The sequence below is a fragment of the Bubalus bubalis genome, chromosome 8, assembly GCF_019923935.1.
Source record: "Bubalus bubalis isolate 160015118507 breed Murrah chromosome 8, NDDB_SH_1, whole genome shotgun sequence".
NCBI classification, from domain to species: domain Eukaryota; kingdom Metazoa; phylum Chordata; class Mammalia; order Artiodactyla; family Bovidae; genus Bubalus; species Bubalus bubalis.
In genome coordinates, this window is record NC_059164.1 from 63,069,294 (window position 1) to 63,083,031 (window position 13,738).

Genomic DNA, 13,738 nt, shown 5'->3' on the forward strand with positions numbered 1-13,738 from the left:
GGATTTTATGCAAATAAGCTTTGAGCCATGAATCTCAAGTGACAGCATGAACAGAGACAATGTTCTGATGTTGGTTTCCCAAAGAAAAGGAATGACTGTAACCAGAGACTTGTAGGCATAGGAGATAAATCAGTTGAGATGATCAGTACTGGAATTCATGCCCTAAAGAGCCCAAGGAACATGAAAATAAATTGAAGATTAATCCTTGCAAAGTGAGAGGAAGCATTCTGGCTGTAGCTAATGCAGACTGAAATTGAGCCCACTTAGACTATCTGCCTTTATTACTAACTAAAGAAGCCTCTCTTCTTTAACATCTACAAGTCTATCTGGCAAACATTCATGCAGTACTCATCCCAGTAGGTCACTATTTTGTGCACTGATAGGTAAGTAAAAAAACTATACCAGTCATCCAGGAGCTCATTGATCATCAGAAGAAAAGAAGCAAAAACTCAAGCAATTATGGTGTCAGGCAGAAAAATGTAAGTAGATGTTACATCAGAGGATAAATCGTAGTGTTCCTGAGGTTTAAAGGAAGGAGAGATCACAGATAACTGCAAGTGGCAGGAAGAAATAAAGGAATGCTTTAAAAAAGAAGATATACTTTGTAGGAAGCTTCCAAGAAAGAAAATGGATCAAAAAAAGGTAAGGTTCAGGCAGTGAGAATAGGATAAGCACAGGCAAAATGGAAGAAATGCATAGGGTAAGTTTGATCAAAAGAGAATAGCCTAATAAGCAATTGAAAAAATGCCCAAATCACTAGTCATTAGGAAGAATGCAAATTAAAATCATAATGAGATACCCACTGGAATGCCTATAGTTTAAAAAAAGAATAAAAAGTGTTGGTGACCATGTAGAAAAAGTTGAACCCTCATACACTGCTGGTAGGAATATAAAATGATACAACACAATCCTGAGGAAAACAGTTTGTGAATCTCATCGAAAGAAACATAAATTTACCATATGACCCTGCAATTCTACTCCTAATAATCTACCAAAAGAAAACATGTGTTCACATAAAGATATACACATGAATGTTCACAGTAGCATTATTTATGTGTTGGTCAAACTGAAAACAATCCAAATATCTATCAACTGATAAAAAACAAATTGTGCTATATCCATGTAATGGAATACTATTCAGCAATAAAAAGGAACAAGCTCCAACAACATACTACTATATGGATGAACCTCAAAAGCAGATGTTAAGTTAAAAAAAAAATATATACATATATATATATATATATCTCTCTCTCTCTCCAAAAGACTGTGTTATTCTGTTTATGTGAAATATCCAGAAAAGGTCGACTTAAAGAGACAGTAATTTCCTGGCATGAAGGTTGGGAAAGGGGATTAAGTGTTAGTGGGCACAAGGGAGCTTTTAGGTATAGGGGTAATGTTCTAAAATTGGGTTGTGGTAAGGGAGAGCTGCACAACTGTATAAATTTACTAAAAACTATCAAATGGTATATATACGACCGGTGAAGTTCATAGACACTCTTACAAAGGTCATACATCATCTTCCTTTTGCTAAGTGCATAAAATAATCTCTCCAGGAAACTGTATTTGTTTTCCTTTATTGGAAGAGAAGAAGGTGGAGAGGGAGGAGGGGTTGTAAAGGTTGTGATCATTATCAATTCACAATTCAAACCATTCAGAACTCCATTTAGAGAAAACTAATACAAAAGGAATAATTGTGCTAAATGGGATTAAACAGGAAGAGAGATAACATAAATGAAAGAAAACCTCATACAATTACAGATAATTGGAGGGCACTTATATATTTTTCTCTCATCACTGACACAAAAAGATAAGATTTTCATTTCCTTATAATGGAGCCATTAATTGTTTTATTGTAATATTAGAAACATCTTGCTTCTGAGTGTATGTCAAAGGACTAATTTTTTTTTTTTTTTCAAAAGATCAAACAACAAATAGAATGAAATTTCAGCACAAGAGAGTACCCCTGATAACTTTTAGTTTGAAATGCAGATGAATATCACATTTCTGAATCTGGAAAGTTTGCCAAAATAAAACCCTAATACTGAATTTATAATCTAGGGAGATGTTTAAACCAACACTAGCAAGCAGAAAACTCCAATACTGATTGAACAACATGAAGATAAAGAAGTATGCATTCACTTTATTTTTAAAAAATGCATATGCCCCAGGGAAGTAAAGCATACCAGACTGATATTAGAAGTAGAATGTTTTTTATACACTAATAGGTCTGTTTTCCCCTTGGTTTATGTACATTCCCCATTAATGTCAATTAGCATTATATACCTAAATCCAGGGAAGCGTAGCTCTAATTTATAATAATACTGTGCACTCACGTATTTTTTTTGAAAACTAATTCAGTCTCACAAAGCCCTGCAACTTAAATCACTAGCATTAGCATCCACCAAACGACTGGCTAACAACCACATCCCAGTCTAAGGGTTGGCACTAGATGACCCAAAAAGGTCCCGTTTGTTTCTGAAAGTCTGTACTGATAGAAACGTAAAGATTCGAAGTCCCTTGTCCTAATCATTATACAGCACAATAAATATTTATTGAGAATTTTACTAGAAGATAAGCCCCAAGCTCGATGCTGCTCAAAAAGGTCCTAAGGAAATCTAAAGATGAAAGGGAAGAAGCGAAGGCTTAGAGAGGTTGTGACATACCCAAAGTCAATCAGAGAGAGCTGGAACTGGGACCCAAATCTATTGACACAAAATTTGATGCTTTTTTTTAAAAACAATACCTGAAGTCATGGTTTATGTAAACAAAGGTTCCTGGTAGTTCCTGGTAGTCTTAGTGTTTCCCACTACCTACTATTCACATCATGTGAGTGAAAATCAATGGTCAACGATAGTCTTATCAAGAACAAGAATTTAGAGGGACTAAAGGAGGAAAAAAATCAAGAAAAGAGACATTATAAGAAACAATATAAAGTTGAGTTGACAATTATCTGTAGCTAGAACTGTAATGCTCACTAAGGTAGTCATTAGCCGCATGTGGATATTCAGCACTTGAAATGTGCTGCAAGGGTAAAATAACCATGTTTTAAAGACTTACTGTGAAAAAATATTAAATATCATTAATAATTTTTATTTGCTTATGATGAAATTATAATATTTTAGATTGTTGCTGTTTGCTGTTCAGTCACTCAGTCATGTCCAACTCTTTCTGACCCCATGGACTGCAGCACACCAGGCTTCCCTGCCCTTTACCATCTCCAAGAGCTTGCTCAAACTCATACTTTAGGTTCAGTTCAGTTCAGTTCAGTCGCTCAGTCATGTCCGACTCTTTGTGACCCCATGAATCACAGCACGCCAGGCCTCCCTGTCCATCCCCAACTCCCGGAGTTCACTCAGACTCACATCCATCGAGTCAGTGATGCCATCCAGCCATCTCATCCTCTGCCGTCCCCTTCTCCTCCTGCCCCCAATCCCTCCCAGCATCAGGGTCAACTCTTCACATGAGGAGGCCAAAGTATTGGAGTTTCAGCTTCAGCATCAGTCCTTCCAATGAACACCCAGGGCTGATCTCCTTCAGAATGGACTGGTTGGATCTCCTTGCAGTCCAAGGGATTCTCAAGAGTCTTCTCCAACACCACAGTTCAAAAGCATCAATTCTTCGGCGCTCAGCCTTCTTCACAGTCCAACTCTCACATACATACTTTAGGTATGTAGGGTTAAATAAAACACATCATCAAAATTAAGTTTACTTGTTTCATTTTGCCTTTTTAACGTAGCTACTGCTGTTGTTGTTTAGTCACTCAGTCATGTCTGACTCTTTGTGACCCCATAGACTGCAGCACACCAGGCTTCCTTGTCCTTCACTGTCTCCTGGAGATTGCTCAAACTCATGTCCATTGAGTCAGTAATGCCACCCAACCATCTCATCCTCTGTCACCCCTTTCTTTTCCTGCCCTCAATCTTTCCCAGTATCAAGGTCTTTTCCAATCAGGTAACTAAAGTTTTGGAGCTTCAGCTTCAGCATCAGTCCTTCCAATGAATATAGCCACACACATATATTGAATACATCAGTGATGTATTTAAAAGAAACACACTTTGGAGATTACATTCCAGATTGCACTCTGACCCGGATGAGGAAAAATTGGCATCATTTTTCAAAGAGCTCTGTAAGGTTCTCCAGTTTAGCTGAGGAACTGGTGAGGTTACAGTCAGAGCAAGATAATGCTCATCCTTACTCATATATTCACTCAAGTACACCATCCAGGTATCTAATTGTTTTCTTTTAAGTGAATAGGAATAAACTAACTCATATACGTCAAGATAACTCAAAAGTTCTACACATGAGGAAACTAGAGAAATAAACTTATAAGGTATATACAGGAGAGAGAAAATACTTTCCTCAGAAAACCAATGAAGACCAGGAGTTTCTCACATCTAATTTTTCAAAAAGTTATTACTTTATGAATTGTGGTAAAACAGAACATAAAATTTACCATCTTAAGTATTTTAAGTGTACAGTTCAGTAGTATTAAGTACATTCACATATGGTGAAAAAAATTGTGCTTATCAAATTATGATTATAATAATATTTTAAATATCTTAAATGTTATTTAAGAATTTAAAGTCATATATAACAAATGTATATCATTTTCAATTTTTTATCCTCCTTCCAAATCTTTCAATACTCATCTATCATAGCTACATCTATTTGTAAGTTATTACACATTAATCTTCCCGGGTAGCTCAGCAGTAAAAAAACAATCCACCTGCCAATACAAGAGATACAGGAGACACAGATTCAATCCCTGGGTCAGGAAGAGCCCCTGGAGAAGGAAATGGCAACCCACTCCAGTATTCTTGCCTGGAGAATCTCGTGGGCAGAGAAGCCTGGTGGGCTATATATATAGTCCATGGGGTCATAAAGAGTCAGACACGACTCAGCAGCAGCAGCATAAACTAGTCTGCTTTTTTCAATTTTTTAAAATGTTTCACATTATTGCAGTTCTTAAAATAATGAGACAAAATAATGATAAGAAAAAGAAAGTGAAAGTGAAGTTGCTCAGTCGTGTCCGACTCTTTGCAACCCCGTGGATGGTAGGTAGCCCACCAGGCTCCTCCGTCCATGGGATTCTCCAGGCAAGAATACTGGAGTGGGTTGCCATTTCCTTCTCCAGGGGATCTTCCTGACCCAGGGATCAAACCCAGGTCTCCCACATTGCAGGCAGATGCTTTAACCTCTGAGCCACCAGGGAAGCCCATGACACATCAAATGAGAGTACTACAATTATCTGATCATTTTCCAACTACAGAAAGCTGATTTACCATTTCTTACAAAAACAATTAATACCATAAATGAGCAACTTGATGAATGTCTTTTTTCTTTGCAAACTACTTTCTTAAACATCCAAGGATAAAACTATGAAGTGAAAATATGCAAACTCTCTCTTTTTACTAACATCTCATCCTTTTTTTTTTCAAACTTACCTCTCCCAATCATCCCAAATATATGGTTACATGTTTCTCTGCTCCCTTTATCATCTGTTTATTCTATCTCCTTGGGAAGAGAAAGAACTTCTTAGCTTCTAAGTAGTTATAAGGAAAAAATGCAGCCACATCATCAAATCCCTGATACTTCCTTCTCAGTCTATCAGTGTACTGTTTTTTACTTGCCAATGCAAAGAGGCAAATAGGCCTCTGAATGGTTTCATCACATATTCCTTTGTGTTATCAGCCAAAAAGCATGCTCATTTAAAACTACAGACCAAAGTGCTCTTAGATTTTTGCGTGACTTTAAATGATTTTTTATATATCAATACCACACAAATAAACAGAATGGAAGGAAGTTTTAAGCACAGAAAAAGTAACGAATAGCAAATTAGAAACCACAGGATCTCTGTTTAAAATTGTGCCTAACACAGCCTCAGTTTTGCAGAACAGAAAAATCAGCCAAGTACCTTTCTAGAACATTAATGGCTATCAGTCATTACATTACATATATGTCATCTGACACAATTAAACTTTTAGATTAGTAAACACTTTTCCTCTGTTACAACAGAGGGTTAGTGTTCAAGTGGAGGGAAAAAAAAATCTAGTACAGATAAAAGCATTAAAACACAAGCCAAACTATAGGGTAAGTCTAAATTTCCCCTATTTCAATTCAACCATTCAGTCTGCTTTGACAAACAAATACACATGAAAATTTTACAACATCAAAGAGAACTTATTTTCCAAAGCTCTTCTGCCAAATGCAATAAGTACTGGTATTTGATGGCAAAGAAACTGAACTTCAGCATTAGTTACATTAACAAACTCACCTCTTCCTCTGATACACAAATGTCAGATGTAATACACACTTTGGGGAGCTCTCCAGAAGATTTTGTGACTTTCTGATTGGTACATATAAAATGAATATTGAATGATCATGAATATATACATACACACACCATGAATATGTACAAATATGCACAAATCTCCTTTTTCATCAGCCTGACTATAGATTTGCTAAAGAAAACCTATGATGTCTATGTCTCACCTGGAAATAATAGAAGCAAGGACTTTGGAATAGATGATTTAATATCTGTGTAACACTGAGCAAGTGGTTTAACCCTGCTTTAAGTCTCAAGTTCTTCAACCATAAAATGAAAATAAGAATGCCACCCACATAAGATGATTATGTTACATGAAATAATAAATGAAATGTACCTCAGACTCAATAGATTCTCATTAAACACGAATTTCCCATCTTTCCCATACTTTCTTTCTTAGGTCCTCCAAAAATATATTCAGGTGATTGAGAAAGCAGTATTATAATTATCCAAATGAGGAAATACAGGTTTCTGACTACTGAAAAAAAGAAATTCTTGACGTAGTTACTTTCTTTCAACATTATGAAAGTTGAAATAAAATAAAGGTGAAAGTTCTTTGACAAAGTCAAGACTTTTCTTCCAAAATTCTAGAATAAGGTATAGAAATTGTGGTGAGCAACTGGAAAAGCCTCATTCATTGGAAACCAGATCCTTCCCATGTAAGAATCACAAGATGCTTTTCCAGAGTGAACATGCTAGTCCTCTCTCCTTGCCTCAGCAGTAGGATGACCTCAGGAAAGAGGTCGGTAGATGCCCCAGTGAAGTCTGATGTGATGGTAGGTAGATACTATACAGGAAAGGCATGCTATTAAAATTATAATGTGGTGATGTGGTTTGGGGGTTCCTATCCAATCAAAGATACAAGATATAAGAAATAACTTGCAGTTAAAAATGGGAGAAGAGTTGTTGGCTGAACTCTTTGTACATCAAAATTCATAACTATTTGTGGTGCATCTTGAAGCCAATGACCCACAGCCTGCCACCCACAACATGCCTAGACACAACTGATTGCAAGATGATAACCTTAAATGCGATAACCCTTGTCACTTCACTGTCAGCTAACCAAGAGGCCAGTCCCAGAAAAAACCTTTGAGCTATTCAGAGGAGCCCACTACATCCCTTCCTGTTCATCTTTAAGAAACTTACAAGTGATTTTGGGGTAGTGGTAATAAAAACAGTATGTCTTTGAATTATACTCTACATTTGAACTCCCAATTGTCTTATTCTCGTTAGAAATCCCAATAGGGCAACAACAACCAGCACTATTTGAGGGACCCAGATCAAAATAAAAATATGGGGCCTCATGTTCAAAAAGTCTTAAGAATTTCAAGATGGCTACCACAGAGCATTCAAACCAAACACAGGGTTCTGTGACTGCACAGATAAAGCCCACCTTGGACAGGACTATGACGGTGACTGACAGGAGACTAAATAACAGATTCCATCCCCAAAACAGCTGACTATAACTTAGCATATAGGCAAGTATTTGGGCACTAGCCTGAAAATAGCACAGATGTTCTGTTTTCTTAAATCTAATTGCAGGAGAAATCATCTTTAGAATCCATAGACCACACTGATTATGAATTAATGAAATTTTAGTAACCAAAAAAAATATAGGTTTCAAAGTAAAAAATATAGAAAAACCTAAGTTCAAAGGCTAGGAAAGTTGCAAAAATTAGCTTTTAAAACATTTTGCTAATTTGTGCTGTGCTTAGTCATTCAGTCATGTCTGACTCTTTGCAACACCCTGGACTGCAGCCCATGGGCTCCTCTGTCCATGCAGATTCGCTAGGCAAGAATACTGGAGTGGGTTGCCATGCCCGCCTCCAGGGGATCTTCCCAACCCAGGGACTGAACCCAGGTCTCCCACATTGCAGGCAGATTCTTTACCGTCTGAGCCCCCATTACTATACGCTAATTTGGGGTAGATTGTGAAAATGCCCACAATCCTTTATTCCTTCAATAAAGAAGAAGAGTTTATTTTCCCAGCCCTTTGATCTGGGTTGGTCAAAACCAATGGGAATTAGAGACATAGCACAGGCAGAGACTTGAAGAGTATTTGTATATTGGGACCTGTAGCCACCAGGTGAACAAGCACAGGCCAGCCTGCCCCACAGGAGATATGTGTGGCACAATCACTCCATCTAACTGTGAGCCAAATGCCAAATATTTAAGTACATCTAGTCTCCAGCTGACCAACTTGCTAACCAGAGACACATGAGTGAATTCCAACAAGAACAGCTAACCATGGCCCAGGTCAGCAGAACTGCTCAGCTGATTTGAAGACTCATGAGCGATAATGAATTGTTGTTGTTTGAAACCACTAAGGTTTGGAGTAGTTCACTATACAGTAAAATTGTTAAATGTTACAAATAGTACTTCAGCTCAGTAAGAAAAAAAAAAAAGGATTATACAATAAGCAGGGGCCGAGACAACTAGTTCACCATTTTTGATGAGCAGATCAGATTCCCACTAAATTGCATAATACATTCCAGATGGATTAAAAAAGTATCTATAAAGAATGATAGCATAAAAATGTTAAAATAAATTCTTAGTCAATATTTATGTACTCTTGGCATGGGAAGACTTTCCTAGACAGTGATGTCTGAAGGAAAAAGAGGAATAGATTTTACTATGCAAAGATTTTGTAAATTTTACTTGTCTAAAAAATAAAAGGTAAATGACAAATTGGTAAAATTTTACATATGAAGAGAGATTACATTCCTTACATACACAAAGTATTTTTTATGCATGACAAAAGTATGCTAAAAGCTTGCTAGCTTAATATACACAAAATAACAAAAAGCTGCACTACTTGATAAACTATTGACCAAAAGGTTTTACACATGTAAATCACAATAAAAGAAAGGTAAATGGCCGGTTAACATTTTTTTAAATCTTCAACCTCACTGGTAAGCAAAGAAAGATTAAAATAACAGTAATATTATCTTACCAGGTTAAGAATTGTAACTATCAAAAACAATAATACCTAGAAAACAGACATTATTTTATAAACTGCCAGCAGAATTATAATTTAGTACATTTTTGCTAAGTAATATGTATGTGCGTGTGTGTGTGTGTGTGTGTGATGTGTGTGTGTTTGTGAGTGAGAAATATTTTTTGACTGAGAAATCTTCCTTCTAAGAATACATCCAGTTGAAACAATCTGGGATGCGGAGAAGACAGTCACTCGGCCTCATGATCCTACATCCCAGGTCACTAGAAGACTAGAGACTGTCTTCAGTTCAGTCTTCACTGTGTAAGCTAGTTGTACCAAGAGTTTCTTCCCAAGTGGCACTAATGGTAAAGAACCTGCCTGCCAATGCAGGAGACCTAAGAGATGTGGGTTTGCATCCTGGGTCAGGAAGATCCCCTGGAGGAAGAAATGCAACCCACTTCAGTATTCTTGCCTGGAGAATCCCACGGACAGAGGAACCTGGCGGGCTACAGCCCATAGGGTTGCAAAGAGTCAGGCATGACTGAAGCGACTGAGCATGCACACACCCAAGAGCTTCTGCTAAACACAAGGGCACAGAAGTCATACTGCCTGCCCACCCCGGCCTTACCCACTCTATACCTGGCAAACTGACATTTGGTTCCTAAATAACAATAGCTACCATTACTGAATGAAGAGGTAGTAAGCCAAACTTTGACCTCAGAACCTGTACAACTATACCATCACTGACCTATTACATGAATAAATATATTAATACCATATCAATTATTTCACACTACAGCCAACTCGGCAACGTACAATCATTCATTTATGAAGGGATTTGGGTTTCACCCTCAGTTTGTCTTAGAAACTTTATTGGATTTAATAGCAGCTCCTGGACATCTAGCACCCTTAAGACCTAAGCAGAAAAAAACAAACCCCAGAACTTAGAATGTAGAAAAGACAAAGAAAGTCTTGCTATATAGAAAATATGGAAAGCATTAAATCAAACATCTTCATCAAACCCCTTTAAAGATCCCTCTGCCATTGTGTCCGCAAAATGATACAGCACCATTAAAGACAAGATTCTTCAGCTCCAAGTGCAGACGTGGCAGGAAGCCTAAGAATGAGATAGACCATCAAAGATATATGAAGAAGAAGGAGGAGGGGAAAAAAAGAAAGAAAATGAAGAACAAACCAAAACAAAAAGTATATCTAAGAGAGAAAAAAAAAAGTCTGGAACAGAAACAGCATTAGTGCTTACTGATCTGAGTCACGTAATTGCTTCAGCACAGAAGAAATTTGCAATCTGTATTTGTAGAACAATTTACCAAGCATTTCTACATCCACTATGGAATTGAATCTTTGTAATAAGACAGTGAGTATGTGTTCCATTTTACTGAAAGAAACTGAAGTTCTGGGAAGGTAAGGAAATTGCCAAAAGCCACATAGCTAATAAGTGACAGAACTGGGGTCTTTGGTCTTGAAGCCCCATGTTCTTGCCAAAAATCTACTATTGCTGCAGACTGTCCCTCCAATTGCTACTGATTTTCAAATAACCATGAAAATTTCAAGAAGCAAATATATTATCAATACATTTAGTGATGTTCACATAATAAGCTATTTTTCTTCTTTTTGTTGTAGCTCTTGCTGTTTAGTCACTAAGTCATGTTTGACTCTTTGTGACCCGATGGACTATAGCCCACCAGGCTCCTCTGTCCATGGGATTTCCCAGGCAAGAATATTGGAGTGGGATGCCATTTTCTTCTCCATGGTTCTTCCCTTTAGAAAAGCTAACTATGAAAACAACATCTGATTCATTCTTCCAAAAACAGCAGAATGTGGTAGAGAAGCACAGTGTTGGGGAGGGGGTTTTGTCAATAAAATGCAGCATGAAGAAGTCTTGTGCGATGGAGCTGCTTGGTATCTTGAATACACAAGACGGTGGATACACAGACCTACATAAAACTGTATAGAACTTAATACACCCACAAATAAGTACAGGTAAAATTGTGGAAATCTGAATAAAAATATACAGATTTTATCAATGTCAATAATCTGGTTCTGATATTATACTATAGTTTTACAAAATGATACCACTGGAAGAAAGTGGGTAAATGATATATGAAATTTAGCTGTATTTTTTTATAGTTTCTTTTTAAATTATTTATTTATTGACTGTGCTGGGTCTTCAGTGCTGCTTGCAGGTTACCTCTAATTGCCACCAGCAGGAGTTACTCTTTGTTGTGGTGTAGAGGCTTCTCATTGCAGTGGTTTCTCTTACTGTGGAGCATGGACTCTAGAGCATGCAGGCTTCAGTAATCGCAGCAATCAGGCTCAGTGGTTGTGGCTCATGGGCTTAGCTGCTCTGAGGCATATGGGATCTTCCAGGACCAGGGATCGAACTGGTGTACCCTGCACTGGCAGGCAGATTCTTATCCACTAGCGAAGTCCCTAGTGGTACTTTTTGTTATAACTGCATGGAAATATACAACTATCTCAACAAAAAATTCAATCAAAAAAATCAACAGAGTATTCATATCCAACACTGATTTTGAAACAGATCATTGATATTGTATAGAAATGTAAGAAGACATAATGTAGTTAATCAAAGCTGACTTCTTTATAGTAGAACTGGAAGAGGTCTTATCCATGAAATTTCAATTTTAAGAATTATTATTTCAAGCCTCAGATGATAATTTTGAATAGTTTTTAAAGATGTAATACCTTAAGAGTAAGACTCAGATAACCCTAGTTATGCAAATGATAAACCATTGGTAGAAGAAAGACTCAAAGAGGAAGAAAAAAGTCTTTTCGAGCTAGAACAAAGGGCTATTTAAGAATTTCATCTCATGGCCAACTGGCACATGAAAAGATGCTCAACATCACTAATTAATAGAGAAATGCAAATCAAAACTACAATAAGGCACCATCTCACATCATCAGAATGGCCATACTAAAGAAGTCTACAAACGACAAATGCTATAGAGGGTATAAAGAAAAAGGAACCCTCCTACACTGTTGGTGGTTATGTAAGTTGGTGCAGCCACCATGAAAAACAGTAAGGAGGTTTCTCAAAAACAAAAAATAGAGTTCCCATGTGATCCAGCAATCCTATTCCTAGGCATATATCTAGACAAAACTATAATTCAAAAAGATACACATACCCCTCTGTTCACAGCATGATTCACAATAGCCAAGACATGAAAACAATCTAAATGGTCAATGACAGATGAATAAAGATATGGTAAACATATACAATGGAATATTACTAAGTCATAAAAAAGAATGAAATGTTATACAGCAACATGGATGGACCTAGAGATGATCATACTAAGACAAAAGAGAAAGATAAATATCATGTGATATCACTTATATGTGGAATCTAAAATATGACAAAAGTGAATTTATCTACAAAATAGACTCACAGACATAAAGAACAGACTTGTGATTGACAAGGGGGAAGATAACTGGGGAAGGAAGGGATTGGGAGTTTGAGATTAGCAGACACAAACTATTGTATATAGAATGGATAAACAACAAGGTCCTACTATACAGCACAGGGAAGTACCCTGTGATAAACCATAATGGAGAACAAGATGAAAAAGAATGTGTGTGTGTGTGTGTGTGTGTGTATCTAAATCACTTTATTGTACAGCATAAACTAGAACAACATTGTAAATCAACTCTACGTTAATGAATTTTAAAAACAGAATTCTATCTTAAAACATTAGCTGACAAAACACTAGAAGTATGATCCAATTGCTCTGTAAGACAATTTGATATTATGATAATTATGGAATGTACCAAGAATTGTCCAATAAACACACTAACCATAATAGCTACTATTAATCAAGCATACACTGTATGCCTGGCATTATGCTGGCTGCTTCAAAGAAATGACAGAAAATCCTCACAAAAACTCTGGAAAGTAAAATATGGATGGATCTATTCTAATTTACTCAAAGTCACATAATTAGACAGTGACAGAGCTTGACTAAATTCTGACTCTAAAGCTTGTATGCTGTTCACTGTTTCATAATATACAGGAAAGAAACACCTAACCTTGGAACTCTGGTACATGACTCTAGGGTGAGGGAAAAAATTATATCTAGTAGTAGAAAACTACCACTGATATTATACTTACCTGCTTGTAAGTTCCATCCAGCAAGGTGTCCAGGTGTTGGAGGGGCGCAGGTGTTTTATCCTTGAACCTTGTTAACAGCCGACGTTGAATGGCCCGAAATTGTACAGCTCTTTCAGACAAGAGTTCTTCCAATTTTTCACCATTTATCCGCAACTACAATGAAGAATTTCTTCAATTCAGGCTAAATGTGCACAACAAAAATGTGTCTAAAGTATGGATACTGGCAACACCAATAAAATTTTAAAAACACTAAAGAGGAAATTTAAGTGTATTACAGAGTTTTGAGAATTAAAACAGTATGATATTTGATTCATGAATACATAAATGATAC

The 13,738-nt window shown here is 36.8% G+C and overlaps 1 protein-coding gene across 3 annotated transcripts in view; it reads right to left on the minus strand.

Moving 5' to 3' along the window:
• The window catches only part of BBS9 (Bardet-Biedl syndrome 9), a 474,928-nt gene that overhangs the window by 212,507 nt on the left and 248,683 nt on the right, over positions 1-13,738 (minus strand). For all 3 annotated transcript variants that reach the window (XM_025291193.3, XM_025291190.3, XM_044946679.2), the window contains one exon: positions 13,408-13,560. In XM_025291193.3, the coding sequence (XP_025146978.3) occupies positions 13,408-13,560 (153 nt within the window). The remainder of the gene's footprint in view (positions 1-13,407; positions 13,561-13,738) is intronic.